The 17764-nt window shown below is 43.5% G+C and overlaps 1 protein-coding gene across 3 annotated transcripts in view; it reads right to left on the minus strand.

Annotated features, from left to right (window-relative positions):
* Positions 1 to 17764, minus strand: part of RRAS2 (RAS related 2) — a 47142-nt gene that overhangs the window by 14823 nt on the left and 14555 nt on the right. Inside the window, exon 1 of one of the 3 annotated variants that reach the window (XM_010710920.2) lies at positions 6481 to 6501. The exons of the other annotated variants lie outside the window; for them this stretch is intronic. Within the exon in view, the coding sequence (XP_010709222.1) occupies positions 6481 to 6486 (6 nt within the window). The 5' untranslated portion in view covers positions 6487 to 6501. Of the gene's footprint in view, positions 1 to 6480; positions 6502 to 17764 lie in introns of those variants that run through there. 3 annotated transcript variants of the gene reach the window in all.

Below are 17764 nucleotides of genomic sequence, written 5' to 3' on the forward strand. Positions count from 1 at the left end.
GGGTGTGGGACTTGCTCTTGTTGAACCTCACCAGGTCACTCTCTGCTCAGCTCTCCAGTCTGTCCAGATCTTGCTGAATGGCAGCACAGCATTCTGGTGTGTCAACCACTCCCTCCAGCTTTGTATTACCAGCAAACTTGCTGAGGGTAAACTTTATCCTTTCCATCCATTGGTGAAGATGCTGAACAAGACCAGACCCAGTACCAGTACTTTGGGAACATGGCTAGTTACAGGCCTCCAACTGGACTCTGTGCTGCTGCTTACAAGCCTGTGATTTCCTGACCTTCCCAGGAGTTTCTACTTGTAGCACTCTGGCACAATGACATTACCACGCTGACTGTAACTGTTCATTCCAACAGTTGTTCTCCTTTTAAAGATAAGAGTAACTCCTAACACATTGTCTCAGTCACCCAAGTTTTCTGGCAAGGAGGATGTGTGAAAATCTGCCTTCAGTTTATCTCTCCCCTCAGCTCATTATGCTGCCTTTAGTATACAAACAGGAATTCCTCCATTAGCTGGACTCACTCATTCCCAGGACTCCCTCCCTATAAATTAATAATAACAATTAGCAAAAAAAAAAAAATCATTTTTACATGTAAAGATGCAGACCCATTGTCAAGTTGCTTTTTTTTTTTTGTGGGGTTTTTTAATTAGTCCTCATTGGGCCATCAACAGCCGGCAAGCTGAAAAGCCACTGGATTCCATCCCTTGGCACCATGAGGTAAGTTGCAAAACATAGAGAGGGCAAAGCACACTGCTGTGACTAAGCTGAAGGAGCAGTACATGCCAAAATATATATTCATCCTCGCTGTGTCTATAATCTCTGTTGTATTTACTAAATATATGCTTAATGTTTCTAAAGAGCCACTAGTTGCTTATTTAAATTTTTTCCACGTTTAAATGTTTAGTTTCAATCCAGTGAAAGCAAAGAAATAGAAGGGTTTCCACCCTCCAGCTGAAGTTACAGACCATCTCTGGATTTAAATAACATCCACAATTTCAGTATTGCAAATAGCCCCCAAATCCTTCCCAGATATAACTGCTAAGTCAGGACTGAAAACAAACATGCTGGTGAATGCAATGCACCGAGCACCCAGCCTGAGCTTGGAGCACGTCCCAGCAACCTGAAGCACAGCACTACTTGGGCTCCCCAGCATCTGTCCTTCTTCTGCACTTCACCTGAAGCATCACCAACAGGTGAAGCACAGTGCAAGACCTGAGTTTAAGACCTGAACTACAGCACACTTCTACAGCCAGTCTATAGGAACATATTTTGAGGCCCTTGGCTATGCCACAGCAGCTTTTTCAAGCTCAGCATAACTAAAACAGCATTCTGCTGCTGCAGACTGGGGAGAACAAGTGGCAAAAGGTCTAGAATGATGCTGATGAAAACTAAGCTGCAGAGACTGCTATCAAAATAGTGGATTATGCTACAGAAGGGCAGGTATGTCCTTCTAACTATCCCATACTCGTACACTGCAAGTTATTTTCTTTTACTTCTAGAAACAGTAAGAGCACCTGTTCCTTTCTTCAGGAAAAATATCAACTGACATACAGCCAGTGCTTCAAAGCCATCAGGGATGCTTCCCTCCATCTACAGCACTTCCCGCTGTTGTAATGCATCCTGCCAGCACTGTTATGACTACCCAGGGAAACAGAGGCAATTTGTAACTGCAATTACTGCAATTATCAAGTGATGTGAAACACCTGATAATTTCAGCAATGAAAACTGAGCAGAAGAAGGTTAAACTGAAGTGACAGTGAGAGGGCATGAGCCACACACAAAGCAACCTTTTTGCAGGGGGACTATTGCAACCCAAGCACAGCTTTGCTTCTAGCTGCCCCCCACCTCAGTGTCTGGCAAAAAAATAAGCCTGCTTTTATCAAATAGAGAAGTTTTTTTTATCTGTTCCTGAAGAACAAGCATTGCGTGTACATAAAATAGTGATATATATGATTAAGGTCACGCCTGCTCAAATCTCAGAGAATGCAAAGTTCTCACATCAGCCATAAAGGTCTAAGAGCAGTCCCACCACACTACTCCCATCATCTGTAGTCTGTGAAGTACAAGTCTTAAATCCTGAACAAGACTTTGTGGGATACAAAACAAACATCTGGCTTAGTTAAGTATATATTAGGAAGAGGAGTGTGAGTTATGTCTATGGATCTCTAATACATTGTCAAGAAACCATGCCTTGCTTGGAAGCACCAAAGAATCAATCCCATTGCCCATCCCATTGTTTGTTTTGTATCCCACAAAGTCTTGTTCAGGATTTAAGATTTGTCATACATTCTTGTGCCTCTCCCTTCTCCGCTCCATATATAGGAAACAACTACATGAGAAAAAAAATTAAATAATTGTGTTTGGTACAGAGACATTTATTGTACATAGTCATGTAATACAGCTCTCCTCCATGGGCTTTGCAGTAGTCCCTGCCCAAAGTACCTAAAAGCAAAGCCAACTTGCTTCTCCCACAGGTGCTGGGAAGCAGAGGTTGGGGTAGGGAAGGAGGGGATGCAAGAGGAAGCATCTCCATTTTGAAGACCAGTGCACACATCTGAATCCTGTCTAAGCACTTTTCATTTCTGCATTGAAGTGGCTTGAACTTCCCCATTCACAGACACATTCACTTCTGCTCCCATTTTTGCCCTGCAGCAACTATACAGGATGGCTTGGGCTCAGCAGGAGCTGGAGAGCTTCTGACTTCTGAGCAGATAAATACAGGATTCTGGGAAGGAAAAAAAACGTGAGGATCCGTGAAGAAGTGGCATATTGTCTCAGAGAAAAGGCATCTGACACATAACCGAGGCAGCCTGACAAATTGTGTGTGCTCCTATCACACAGGCTCACGGAATAAATATGGCAAATGCTTTATTGAAAAAGATGGCATATCTTCTCGCTAACTTCCTGCCAGGCTTAAATAAACTGTCAGAAGAACTCTTGTGAAGTGTTAATGCAACCTCAGCACTTGAGTTATGGACAGAGCGGATAGTGGTTACATGCATGTAACATCAACACCAATGAAAGGGTTTTTGAACTCATGTATTTTGTCACAGAAAGGAGCAGCCTTTGGCTCAGTTAAGAACTGTATGCGAACACCTTTAAAAAAAAAAAACACTTTAAAAAATATTTTTAAAAACAGTCTTCAGATTTAAATTCAATCCAAGTCTGTGCTGTGCTTACATTTCTCCCATTGCTAGCTGACAGCTCCCCACGCTGCACAGAGCTCAGCAGTGGGAGCTATGCAGCCTGCAAGCGCTTGCTTCTGGTTTACAGCTCTCCTACCGAGCGCCAAGTGCCCTCCCAGACATGCTGTAAGATACACGGACCTTAAACTCTGGACTCTGGCTGCTTATGGCAATACAGCCCTCAGCGCTCAGGATCAGAGAAAAGTTCACATTCCCTGACTTTTAAGACTTCTCTGTACAGCCTTGAATTAATGCCCTTTAATGGCAGTAAGTGCCAGCAATGTTCTTTGAAGGAGGCAATGCAATTTCTCAAGTTTAAACATGTCTGATTAGAAAACACGCTCTATCCTGCAAGCACAGATGAATCTTGATTTCATTTTTGCTTCACAACAGATATATGCAAGAGCCATTTGCAACTCGAGAAACGTTTAAGTATTCTGTGCATCCTATCTTCTCATCTCTAAGACTTTATTAGGCTCAGACATATGCATATAAACTCCTCAGGATCATCTGAGTTTCCACCTCAAGAAGACCACATCTTTTTACACTTACAATCTGACTTTAGGAGAGGTGTATAACCAGATAATAGGACTACAGCTGTAGGTGGAAAATGTTTCTCAGTAAAGTCCCCCTGAGGGTAGAGAGTTGGAGCTTACTTGTTCTAATGATGTTATATATGATCCAGCTGTGTAACAAGAGGTTTTGATTCATAAATTTAAGTACCATAATGGGGTAAGGTTTAGAATCAATTAATACAGCTCATCAGTTCAGTAACAGACCTATTTAAAACAGTCAGCAAGAGACCTCAGGTTAGAGGCTACAAAGCTATGTTTAGGGCATTCACAATCTTATGAAGCCACTTTACAGTCCCTTGAAGGATGCACAGAAAGTGCTCAAATACAGATTGAAAACTTTGACTCCATGGCAAAGATAAATCCTGGAGGAGAGTCTGAGTGTTTACCTCAAATCAGAACTGTTACAATCTATTCAAGCAGCAAGCAAATTGCTTGTTAACTAGACTTCTTGGATTGCCTGGCCTCAGCTATGGACATCTGGACTCACAATATTACTTTAATGCACATCTTCTAGCCCAAATAAGTGAGTAAAACCTGCCAAACAGGCTGAACCAAAAGAGTGAAAGCTCCCAGCAGTTTTCACTATATGCTATTTGATCCACTAATAAAAGAAAAATGGCAAAGAATCATTAGCATGCATGTAATTAAAAGTGAAGATTATTTTCCAAGCCCGTACCACACCTCACTTGCTCTATGAGGTCACTGCAGTCAGAGATAGCAATGCATTAGGTTCCATCCCCTTTTTTTTTTTTCTCCTATTACCACAGTAAGCCCCACGGAATTCTTGAACACCAGCTTGGACTACATCCAACATGAAAACGTTCCGCTTCATTAGCAAGGCACAGAGTACTTTATTTTCCAAAATTTATTAGCTGATCATTAGAAGCTAATTATTTAGGAAGAGCTATAAAATAGTACTTAAATCTACTAAGAACTATTGTGTCAGACAAGCATGATTCTGATGGTTTTATTTGTCCAAATTGTGTATTTATTTAACTCCAACATTTTGGCCTTAGACAAGAATGTCTAGACTCATTTCATAGACTACAGACAATTACTGTAATCTAAGTTTTGAAAGTGTCATAACCAGAAGTGCCAAGAATGCTGAAGTGGCAGCTGAGTTATTTAGCTATCCATTTTCATTAGCAAGGCCAGTAATTATCAGCTTTCCTCCCAAATCCTCGTCCAGCTAAAACCTACAAAGCAGTTAACTTTGAGTCCTGAAAAATCTTAAATGCCAATGACAGAAGTGTTGTCTACCTATGAAGTCATGAAATCATAAACTTCTTGGAAGTGTGTTAATCCTTTAGGTGTGCCAATATCCAAAGCTGAATAATGTACGTTACCACTGTAGTGCATGTAGCAAAATCATTTCAGATGAAAACATCTGAGACAGCTTTCCCTTATGAAAAGGGTATCTGAATAGCTGGCAGGTGGCAAGCTGGTAGACAAAGAGTTCGTATTGAAAAGCTACTATAGCGATAATGTATTAAATGCACGCTTTTAACGAGACACTTTAAGTTTCCTTCACACCACAGCAGACACAGCTTGAAAGCAGCACCAGATGAGATCCAGTGCCTCAACACATACAAACCCCATGCTACAGCACTGCCAACATCCCCAGAACTGCTGTTCTGGCACATCCCTATCAGTTGTCATTCTGCAGTCCAAGATGAAAGCTTGCTTTTTTTTTTTGCCTCCTGAAACAGATTCTCTGAAGTTCACGGTTAAGTAAAACCTGAGATAGAAAGAAGATTTACCCTGGTCAACAAATATTATTTGGCAGGCTCCTAAAGCAAGCAGGAATGAGGAAAAAAAAGCACAGCATCTACATGCCAATCACTCCCAAGTCCAGCACTAAACTCCATAACCTTAACATCCTCTCCACAAGATGTTTTTTCAAGGGACTGACACTACAGTGCTGTTTTCTTAACCCAGATAGGAAAACAAGAAGTATTTATACCTTTAGCTTGGGATTTAGAGCCAAACAAGACTTAGGAGCATTTTCTACCTCATCCCTAAGGCAAGGTGTCAAGTTAACCTACTGTGAAAAAGAGGACTTGGCCAGGTAGAAGGGGAGCAGAAAGCCTTTAGCAGCAGCAACAGCACAGTTCTGGCTCCCAGTACACAAGTTCCCTTTGTTTGGTCTGTCAACCTGAACGCAGCACTTGAGCAATCAGGTTCTGACAGGGGGGAAAAAGACTGAAACTGACCATTGTCAGCCAAACAGAACGGAGCAATGTGATAGCCACAGCACCACTGAACATGCAACTCTGTACGAAGGAGAAATTCTACCCCTGCTCAGTAGAGAGATCTGGCATGGATTTCAGAGAGATTAACCTGAAATCACAATGAGGCACAATGCCTGTGGAAAAGCACAGGTCCATTAAACAGAGGCAGTTCCCACAGATGTCGACACTACTGCTTCGTAAAAGCAGCTCCAGCTAACACCACTATTTTTGGAAGCACTAAGTTTCCATAAAACAAATGATTGTAAATCTAATATAAGGTGTTAAAGGAACCCACAGCTTGGACTTCTGCAACTGAAAGAGAGCTTCAGCTGGACAAATGGCTTTGAAAAATAGCAAGCGCTTTCCAAGCACCCGTGCAGTACAGTGCTTTTCTTTCCAGCCTAACCAGTGCCTGCACTGAAGTAAAATCTCTTTATGCCCCTGGAAAAAGTCCCATAATGACTGTGAAGACTTATTCCACTTACTACCATCAGTAGCAGACTTCCAGATCAAAGGCAACTTCTTTACATCTGACAGTGCCATTCAGACTGCTTTTCTCATCAGTGCTAGGCTGTGGGACAGAGGGAAGGAATACAAGAGGTAATGTGGGAAATTTTATCCTCAATGCTCAGAAGGAAAAAGTAAAAATAAAAAATGATAGTTGTGAAATATGGGAAGCTGCTGTTCCATGTCTGGTGTCAGTCCCACAAGTCCAGCTGAGCACAGGCTCCTGCAATAGCTCCAGCCCCTGCATTTATCATCTTTTGATGTCACACACCTGTGCTACACTTCAGTCCATACCACAGTGACACAAGCTTGCTCAGAATCAGCAAATTCACTTTTAACCAGCAAATGTGCAGAGTGACATTTACAGTTTACATACAAGCATTTTCTGTGCTTTCCCAGGGGTGATGCTCACTGCCCACTCACCACAGGCCCCACCAAGCAGCACTGCTCACCCAGGGAAAGTACAATGTGAACAACAAGGCTTACTTATGGGTAAGTGTGAACAGACACCAATTCCAGGAACCAGAGCTATCAAGCAATTTTATAGTCGCTACTTCTGATGCGTGAGCAAGTTTTGGTGCTGCAGAATTGGTGATAGGTGCTGCTTTGCTCAGTGCAGCTTGGTAGCTGGTCTGGAGGGAAAAAGGAAGAGATCCTGAAGCTCCAGAGCACCAGAGCTTTTGGCCACAGAAACTTTAGATTTTAAAGTTAGAGTATTGAAGGGAAACAGACTCATGTCTTCAAATTTTATGTTTGAAAAGCTTTTGTCTCCTGCATTTAAGCAGGCATTATTTCCATCTAAAAAACAAGCGTATTTATGAGCAAAACATTTGCTTATACTAAAACTAACTACAGTGTCTCTTCCTCTTGGTCTCCGCACCTGCAGGGTAGTGCCACTCTCAGTGCCACCCAAACCACAATGCAGGCTCAGGGGGAGCTCACTTCTTGCTTGGTGTTAACACAGACACCGTGTGGAATGGGAACACAGATATTAAGTATTTGTGGCTCTAACAGTGTTTCGATGAATATTTTACGTGACTCTTGAGCTGGAGGGCCTATGCGGTTGTGTGTTAATACCATCTTCACTGCCTCTGGAGAGCTCATGATCTCAACAGCAAGGGCTGCTTTGCCCAACTACCTCCCAGCCAGCTGGTGCTATAACTGAGGCAGAGAAATAACCACCTCCTGCAACACACCATGAGCTGAGCATTAGCAGGCTCATTCTCATGTTCACGTCTGCTTCGCACCACGCAATGCCACAAAGTACAGCCTCGTGTGCAAATATCTATTTTCGCATTACAAAAAGCCACATCTATTATGAACCACATCAAGAAGCTGCAAGTAAACATTCAGCTGCAGTGCTGCATGCTCCGCCACCACAAGCAGTCAACAAGAGTTTTTTTTTTTTTGTTTTACAGTATGGCCATGTATGGTAGCAGCAAAGAAAGCAAATGCATGGTGACAGCAGCCCCACACTTGAACAGCATCACCAACCATCAGCAAGCCAACACATGCACTGAGTGCTCCATCCACAGGTCTCCCCTCACCACCCAGGGACTTGTTTCTCTTGGAGCCAGGAGCATGTGCTGGAGCCACACTGACCTTAGATCACTGGGAAACAAGGCTTCGTGTTTTCTCCCCCAGCATTCAGATACACAGGATGTTAAAGCAGGTCCCAAAATAGTTCTTCACACACCAGTACAGCAGCAGACAAACACCACTAAAAGGAAACAGCACTTTGTTCAGCCACTATTTCTCTGAAGGACTGGACGCTGGGGCAAAACCCATTCTCCCCACTGAAGAGCTTTTCTTAGGAAACTACAGGTGCAGAATTTCATCTTCCAAAGCACAGCACTTCAAATACCAGCCTAGCAAGAGATGCTGTGATAGTGCAGACCAAGACAGCTGCCCCCCTCTAGTTCTACCATCTAAAGCTTGTGGATACAGTTCTGCTTCAGCAGTTAGCAAATTAATTATGCAAACAAGGCTTAACATCAAAATGCATCCAACATAGTGGTGGACTCCCTGTAAACCAGAAGAACTTAAGACCACCAAGAGAACTCCAAATCCTACCATCCTCCTTTTTACATCCTTCCCCAGTGGCACTGCTTAACCTTCACTAGCAACAGGACTAAAGGAAACAGCCTCAAGTTGTGCCAGGGTGGTTCAGGTTGGATATCAGAATTATTTAATGGCTTGGGTTGGAAGAGATCCCAAGGATCAACAAGTTCCAACTCCCCTACCTCAGGCAGGGCCACCAACCTGCAGATCTTGTACTAGACCAAGTTGCCCATTCAACCTGTTTTTGAACACCTCCAGGGATGGGGCATCCAAAGCCTCACTGGGCAGCCTGTTCCAGCACCTCACCACTCTCTCAGTAAAGAGGTTCCCTCTGACATCCAATCAGGAATAATCTCTTCTTAGAGTGAGGTAGTATTGGAGTAGGCTGCCCAGGGAAGTAGTGGAGTCATCATCCCTGCATGTGTTTGATAAAAGGGTTGATGTGGTACCTAGGGACACAGGTTTGTGGGCATGAGGAGGATGGGTTGGCAGTTGGACTAGATGATCTTAGTGGTCTCTTCCAACCTTAACAATTCTATGAACCTCAGGGGGAATATCAGCATGGCAGAGATGTGAAAGTTTTCCAAGGAGGGCACTTCTAGTATTGCTTTCATAGAGGTTCTAAAGCTCACCCCCTACATAAAGGCCTTTCCTTTCTGCTGACTGCAAATTACTCTTCTGCATGCTTCATTTCAGTAACTGCCTTAGCCCAGACATAAACACGGCAAAGGCACCACTAGTTTACCTAGGACAGACCTCAGATGAATTCAAGCATCATTATGTATTTTTTTCTATTCATCCCTCTGTAACATCAAAGCTTTGTGTACTGACTTAGACACTCCTGAATCCTTTTTCCTAGTGGCTTTCCTTATTAAGAGGCAGGCAACAAATACTACAGTGTCACACATGCATGTTTGCACCAAACTGCAAGGACAACTCTTTACCAAATATCCCTTGAATAGATTTGATTATTTTTCCCAGCACAACTCTGTATATAAGCAGGCTAACTAGATTTCAAGTTCTGTAGGAAAATAAGATGCACATCACCAAAGAAAAAAGCATTTGCATTCTCACACACTATATTCATGTTGACAAGTGTATTATCCCACGTGTAAGATTGGTGGGCTTTTGGATATTTAGGCTCATAAAAAGCAGAGAAGTTTAAAAATGAAGGATTCAAATACATATTCAGATACTTCAGTTTTACAACACTACATGGTTAGTCAAAATTTGTTCTGGGGGGTTTCCAGCACGGTGGTTTCCCTTCTGTCCCCTCACACTCTCATTCTGACAAAAATTTACATAAGTTCTCAAATAAACTTGTTTTCTAAACTTATGAACAGCCCTCAGCCTGAGCAGAGTAGGCAGGGCACATGATTCACTCATTTGCATTGGAGGATACACGCCAAGTTCTTTGCATCACATTCCTTTACAGGCAGCAGTGCAGGAGAAAAGCATCGCTAAGTGGAAAACACAGGTGTGAGCCATATGAACACAGGTCACGAAAAGTTTTGGTAAACATATTAGCTAAGCCATGAAGACAATTCTTCACAACAAGAAAAGGAAGGCAGGACAAGTGTTTTTTAAAGATAAACTTGATCACACTAGTCATATTTCTTTGCTTAAGACAAATTGGTTCTGCTACCTGCTGTTCTGAATCTCTGAATTTATGTCTACTAACTTGTAATCAAACCTGAATAAAACAAAGTACCTTCTTCAGGATAGATTCTGTGAGCAGACACTGCCAAAAGGAAAATGCAGTGATTTGTTCGTAACTGAGATATTTTTCCTTTAAGAAAACGTTACTTAAACCTATATACCATAACTCAGTATCAGAGCAGATAGCAAGCTCGGGAAAGAAGATACTGGTATGAATCCAGCACAGAAAGATTTCTATAGAGGCTAGCAATGACTTACAAAGATCCTTTTTGCTCATTACCCTAAGATGACAAATTAAACTTACACTGTTGCACGTAGTCAGCTCCGTTACACAGCCTCCCAGCTTGGCAGGTCCCACTAGGTTTTCCAGGAGGGAAGCTCCTGTTTTTAAAGCATAACCTCTTTCCAGTTGCTTTTCAGCCCCCTTCAAAGCAATTCACACATTCCCCACTCCATTTCTGCATGCCACGGTCCAAGCAGAAGTTGGTGCTGTAGTGCAGAAAGCACAGCAAGAGAATTTGCTACCCTAAGCAAGGTGTAAGACCACAATTCAGGACATTCTGTAGTAAAACCATTTGAAACAAAGCAAGTTCAGTTATTTCATCTGGAGTAGGTTCATATTCACAGAAACTAAGCTAAATTACTCCAGCTCCACTCCTACCATGTGCAGAAGGGAGGCACTCGTACCACACTGCTCAGATTTGCAGCCTGCTCCAGTCCCCCAATACTGTACCAGTTCAGCAGTGCTTAGAGAAGAACCTTTACTATGCATCTTCTCAGAAAGGGCTCAGAACATCTTACTCTGAAGAAAAAGTTACCATCAAAAAAAAAAAAACAAACCACCACAGACCTCATTACAAAAATCACCTATACAAAAAACTCCAAACTCAAATAACACCACGCAGTTCTCCTCCTGGTACGTACTGCATGCACAAACAAATATGGCCTTAAATAAGTCAAAAGTGCCACTATTTCATCGTCTCCTCAAGCAAACAAGAACTCATGCAAGAGCTCTGATTAAATGCATAGAGACAGGAACACAGCAAAGGCCATCTTAAATGTGTGAGCAGTGTGCAAAGACCTTTAATTTCTTTGCTTAGAGAGGGTTTTAGAATGCAGGAGGGTTGATCAGTTGTTTTTGTTGGTTCTCTTTGGTTTTTAGAAGAAAAAAAGAAAAACCATACCCTACTGCTATTTCCGCTCCCATATTCTACCGAGTAGTGATCTTGTGGTAAAGGCATTCAGTGAAGAGAAAACAGCGTGGAATGCACAAGCAGCCAGCCCTCTGCACCCAAACCACAGGAAAGCACATTAGTTTCTCTCATTTTTATAGATTAAAAACAGGTTCTTCAACCTTCATCATACTTAGAATAATGGACTATTCAGTACTATTCAGACTTTTAGTAACCACTGATGAAGTCTCAGGTCAGTCAGTCCATCAGTATGACAAGAAAGTCTTCAGGTCACCTTATCATCTTGTTGGTTAACTCTTCCTTAGCCAATTTGGATAGAACCTTATCTCTCAGCATAACATTACTGCACAGAGCTCTGCAGCCATCAGCTAATGGCAAAACCAATGTTAAGTTACTCACACAGACAGAACAGATGCCATCAACAAAAGGCCTTCTTCCAGCATTAGAAAACATTTTGATTTGAACCCTAAGTTTTCTACACTCATTTCTGTGCATGTATAAGAAGAAACCTTCCACAATCACCAGAGCTCAGAAGCAATTAGATGGTTTGTGATGGACACAGCCTTGTTGAACAGAAGCAGGATTGCACTAGTACCATGTTGATGCCATTCTAAGAAATGGAATTACAACAAAGTCCTCTTTGGATGTGCTCTGGCCCTGACAGTCTGACTGCATCAGGTTTAGGAAATGGTTGTCAGACCCCAAAGGCCGAGGCAAGCGGTTGAAGCCGAAGCTGTTCATCTCCCACAGGCAGGCTGAGCTCATTCTCCCAGATCACCACCAGTTCCCCTCATACAGGAGATCACTGCATGAGACGCAGAGTTTCTGGTTATTCTCTTAAGAGTATTTGTAAATTGAAAACAAAAACAAGCTGGAAAACCCAAGTGCAATTTTGTCTCAGGCTACAAAAACCCTTAAACCATGAGCAAAATCCCTGCCTTTGTACAAACTCATCTGGATTTTAAGATCCTAAGTCACCACTACACTGAACTCACTCTGCACACAGTAGATTATTTGCAAATTCTGCTCCAAGCAGAATGATTTGATATTCAGTTTCCTTTCCTGGAGCACAAGTCTAAAAATTCACAGTGCCCCACAACACAAGGCAAAGCAGCTATGGAGGAGGGGAAGCCACTATTAAAAATGTGAGGAATGCAACCTACTTAGAGGAAGGCAGATAATGTCCGGACAAGGAGGCAACTGCTAAGGTTTAAGGCTCTTTCCCCATACAATCCCACCAACACAGATAGTGGGCAACATCCCCCCAGCAGAAGCAGACAACCACCACCTGTCCCTAAAGAGACAGAGATAAGATGCATTTCCACTCTTTGGAGCTTCTCATTTTAGTGCTCTTACACACCAAGGACTACTTTGGCTTCATACAGGCTCACCTTCCAACTTGAGGGCCTGGGAATCATTCATTTCAGCACACAGCCTACAGACTTTTCTGCCAGACACAAGGATGCTCCCCCACCCCCAGAATACCCAAGCTGAGAGCTCCCAGCAAGGCGAGAAGCCAGTTCACAAAGATGAGGGATATCAGGTGAAGGAAAAGCAGCGCATGGGAAATCTAAATGGCACAGCATATGTTTGTGCTTTGGAAATCTCAATCAAGGTACGCGGTCATGATAACTTTGCTCAGGGCCCTGTGGGCAGGCAGCAGAACAACATGCAAAGTGCAAAGTTCCAGGGAACTGGAACTGAAGACCAACAGCTAGAAACAATCCCAAGCAGCAACTGAAAATGCAAGACAAGTATGAAAAACAGCCTGATAATTGTTGATTGTGTAACACAAAGCAAGATCCCTCTAAACACACCACCACTGCTTATTTTGCTAATGCAGACATACTGGTGGGAGCTAGCAGAAGAAAACCTCACACGCATTTCTAACAGTATGTCCTCCTTCAGCATAGCACAGACACAAGTCCATTATCAGCACTTTTTTTTTTTTGCATGATTACAAAGAACCTTCTTACAAGGAAAGACAAACACTGAAATACTACCAGGAATGCACAATTTAGAAACACCCTGCTGCATGCAGTATGTGCTGTCATAATCCCGTTTGCTTCCCTTACACAGAGGAAGTCTAACAGCAGAAGATGTCTAACGGATCGCTTTTCCATCCAAAGACACCAGATTCTTCACACTGACTTATCTCTGGCATCCTACCATTTTCATGGTCCACTTGCCACATAAAAAGCAAAAACATTCAAGATTTGTTTGTAGGCTCACAGATTTCTATCAGCATAAGTTAGGAATTCTCTAGCCGTTCTGTGGTATGATCTGAGGAAACGTGTTTTGCCAGAGAAATTCTAAAGGAATTACAATTACCTTAAAGTTTCATCTTTTTCTAGCAAATACAACTAGAGACTCAACATGTTCGATCACTATAGTCACAGAACACTCGGACCAGCACTGGATAATTTCCTCAGAAGTTTCAGGGAAGACTATTTGGCTTGATTTGAGGAAGGTGACAAGCATTATAGTCCCAAACATGTACGCCTAAGGTTTATCTGCTGAGAAATAAAGACCTTCTGCATAAAGATCTTTTTCTCTTGAACTGCAGCACTCAGATGTGTCAAAGTGAATACCAAGTTAATGATTAATGCACACTGGTGTCAGCAGCTAATGCTTTCTCTCTTCCATGCTGAAAGGGATCCTGCTGCATACTACTCCCTTCCCACCCAGGTGGGAGAACCCTCCCGTACCCCACAGATGACAACCCCTGCCCTAATGGAGCCAGCAAGATGCTGTGGGTCTGGCTATGCTCACACCGCTGCCAGCCAGAGCTGTGTGCAGGCAGTGTAACTGATCCCCACCAGAAACATTCCCTAGTTATTTTTAACTCTGAGGGTTTCAGGAACTGCAGAGAACTTGAGGGAGTTCCTTTTCTTCTCAAGTTTTGGCTGCTGCTCCCACCACCACCATGGTAAGGCTCCATGTCCCTGCCACCTTCCCTGCTCCATACACGTCACCCAACACAGTCCTGGGGCAGTTGTGCCACACGTTAGCACATTGTAAGTTACACAAATTCTACCAGCAACCTGCCCTCATCCGGGATCTCAGGCCATAGGCAGAGCTCACAGCACCTCCCCATGTAATGAGAGAAGCGTGGTACAACCCTCCCAACACCGCCCAGCTCAGCACAGCCCCACAGCTTTTCCTGCACCTGCGGCAGATCAGAAGATGGAGCTCACCTCACTGCCAGGGTTGCACAGCGCTCAATTGGTCACTAGATAAACACATGAATATGTGACCTTCCCTCATCCAGGCAGGAGAAGCCCTTGTGCTGCACTCCACCCTAACCCTCCTGCAGGCAACCCACCTGTACCAACAATGCTTCCACCCTTATGGCAGCTCCACCTAGAAGCAGCCCTGCTCACCACGGAGCACACAGCAACTTTGGCACTGACACTGGTATGTGCCCAGCTTAAAGCATACAAGCAGCACGTCATAGTTAAGACAAGGCAAAGAAAGAGCTGAAGTAAATATCCTTTCTGCCTGCTTCCTACTTGAAGTGATTAAGTTATGAGAGCAAGTATATTATTCTCTCTTTATATTACCTGTTCCCCCCTGAGGGACTTAGAGGCTATTTTGGACGCAAGCAGCAACAGCACCAAAGCTGTGAGACAGAACAACAACAGCAAAGAACATGAGATAAAAAAAAAGAAAGTGAGAAAAAAAATTCTTCAAGATGATAGGGCATGTATCACTTTGGAAAGAAAAACACGCTCAAGGCCAGCGGGGAGGGCCCCACTCATTGCTCATACAGGAACAGCTCACCTCGAAGGCAGCTCCCCACACCTGGGGTAACAGCTTACCGCTTCTGTCCATCACTGTTTTTCAGCAAAACTCCAGCAACTGCACATGGCAAACAGCACCTATGGGTGTTATAACTAAGTTACCTGATCTGGATCCCATCCACTCTGCCCTTCCATTAAAGGTTTGTCTAGGGTGAACCCAGTCACATCCAGACATCTGGGGATGTGTTATACACAAAGTAAGAGGGGAAAGTCAAGAGACAGGGGCAATTACAAACAGGATTTCAGCTGGGGTTGGTTTTACATTCTTCTTGAAACAGATGACATTCATAATACATGCTGCATCTACCTGGATATTACATTTTCACAGTAGTTATGGCCATAAAGAGAGCACAAGACTACCAAACCAGCAGGATAAGCAGCGTGAGTGATGAGGACTGACTTAATAGCATCACACAGGTCTAGACCTGAGAACAGACTAATTCAGGAAGATCTGTACAACTCCAGCTTCCTACCAGCTAGACACTTACCAAAGTTGGTAGTTATCTTACAGCACTTCAAGGGGCTGGTAACATTATCGGTAAATGCCAACAAGTTATGTAAACATAAGGTATTCTGAAGCAGAACATCTCCACCCTTCACACACCCCAGAAGGGCCGTGCTCGCAGCAGCCACCCCCTGCAGCCTGCAGCACAGTCTGGAGCTCCAGCTGAGGCCGGGAGCCTCTCAGATGGCTGGGGCATAGGGCTCTGTGCCAGCGCTGCTATTCACCCTGCGAGCACAAAGGGCACCCAGCCTAGGAAGCTCTGCCAGCACTCCTTGTGCAAGTGGCACTGGAAGCAACCAACAGCAAAGCAGTACCAACTTACTGTGCAAGTGACTGCCACACAACAGAGTGTTTTCTGACTGCAAAGAGTTTCAAGTTATCTGAAAGGAATTTCACTTTGGGAAGGGAGAGTGCCCAGTTCCGAACACAGATTACTTATTAACAAGCTGCTTTCATCATGTCCCTTCTAAGTACATCAATGCATGGCATCCCTGCTGGCTAAGTTACAATGCATTGTACCATTGCAGAGCCCCAGTGCCTGCCTTGCAGACACCTCTGTGGTGAGGGACTGCATCACTTAGCCCCACCAAGGAGCAACACCGGGGGTATCGCACCAAGTTCTCAGCAGCTCTGGGCACGCTTTCAACACATCTTTGCCAGCAAGTTAGGCCAGCAGTTAACTACTTCAGTTGCCAGGCTGCAGATGTACAACTGAGCAATACAAACCTTTTTCTGGTGGCAGCACTCTGGAAAGCGTGGAGCCAAGGCTTCAGGTTTCACAAGAGAAACAACAGGCCCTTATTTTTCCAGGTGACTGCATCACAAGAGTTCTGTTTGGATTAGGATTTTCATTTCCCACTTACTGCAACACACACACACCACCTTTAACCTCAGTGGATGCCAACACAAAGACACTCGTTCCCTGAATCATGTTTTGCCACCTTGCATCACACCACACAGCTCACTGTAATACGACCCTGCTGTTTACCACAATGTAAGCATACAGTTATAGCATAGCCTCATATCCACAGCCTGGAATCTGCAACATTTTATTCCTTGATTTTTTTTTTTTTTTCCATGGGCTCACTCGAGGAACATATTCTGACTGACAGCAGCAGCTCATCAGAATACCCAGGAATGAGAGGGGCTTATACTCTCAAGCACAGCACATACAGGTGGCACAGGACAGTCAGACAATGGAGTCTATCCAGCTCCCAGAGTGGACACCAGCTGCATTTCAGTTGTTGCTTTTCCATCTGCTTTACTGTGCTGTTTTAGAGCCTCACCTTAAAATTGAGAACAAGGCCATTTTTTCACCCAACAACTCCATCAAATAAAAGATATACTGAGTCAACTCACCCCTAGCTGTATTTCTAGTACTGAGAACTAATGTTCCAGTGAAAACTGTAGTTTGGAGAAGAGGAGGAAAAGCATATCCAGACAGCTGCTCACCACCCATCTGTAAGCCATATATGCTTGCATTCAGAGCAACGCCTAGTATTAGCTATCTACCTCCAATTTGCTCTGCTTGTTAAGTAAAATGGCCAGCTCAGCTCCAATCAGAATTGGTTACTGACAGCTGGAAGAGCAGTAGGAAACTTACTATTATTATTGCAAATTTTCACATGCAAATACAGCATGAGGTCAGTACACACACACACACACACACACACACACACACACAAAACACAATCACTAGATTCCCACATACATTTTTACACTGCACAAATTGTCCCAGCAGCCTAAAACACATTCATGCATTACCACATTTAGCATGAAGCTGACTGACAAGCTGAGCTCAGCCACACTGAAGGAACTGCATCCAGTCAACACCACCTTAAGGTTTTCAAACCAACACATTCTCAGGAGATATTCACCCTTGGGAGCCACTGGAGGCTGCTCAGCATGCAAACACAACAAAACCTTCGGTATCACTAAGAAGAAGAAGAATATAACAAATTATTTTAACAATTCTGACCAAAGGCAGCCGCAGCTTTGCAGAGCAGATACTTGGACATAAAATATCAGTGGCATTCCTGCT

This window comes from Meleagris gallopavo, chromosome 5 (genome assembly GCF_905368555.1).
Source record: "Meleagris gallopavo chromosome 5, MGAL_WU_HG_1.1, whole genome shotgun sequence".
Classification (NCBI taxonomy): domain Eukaryota; kingdom Metazoa; phylum Chordata; class Aves; order Galliformes; family Phasianidae; genus Meleagris; species Meleagris gallopavo.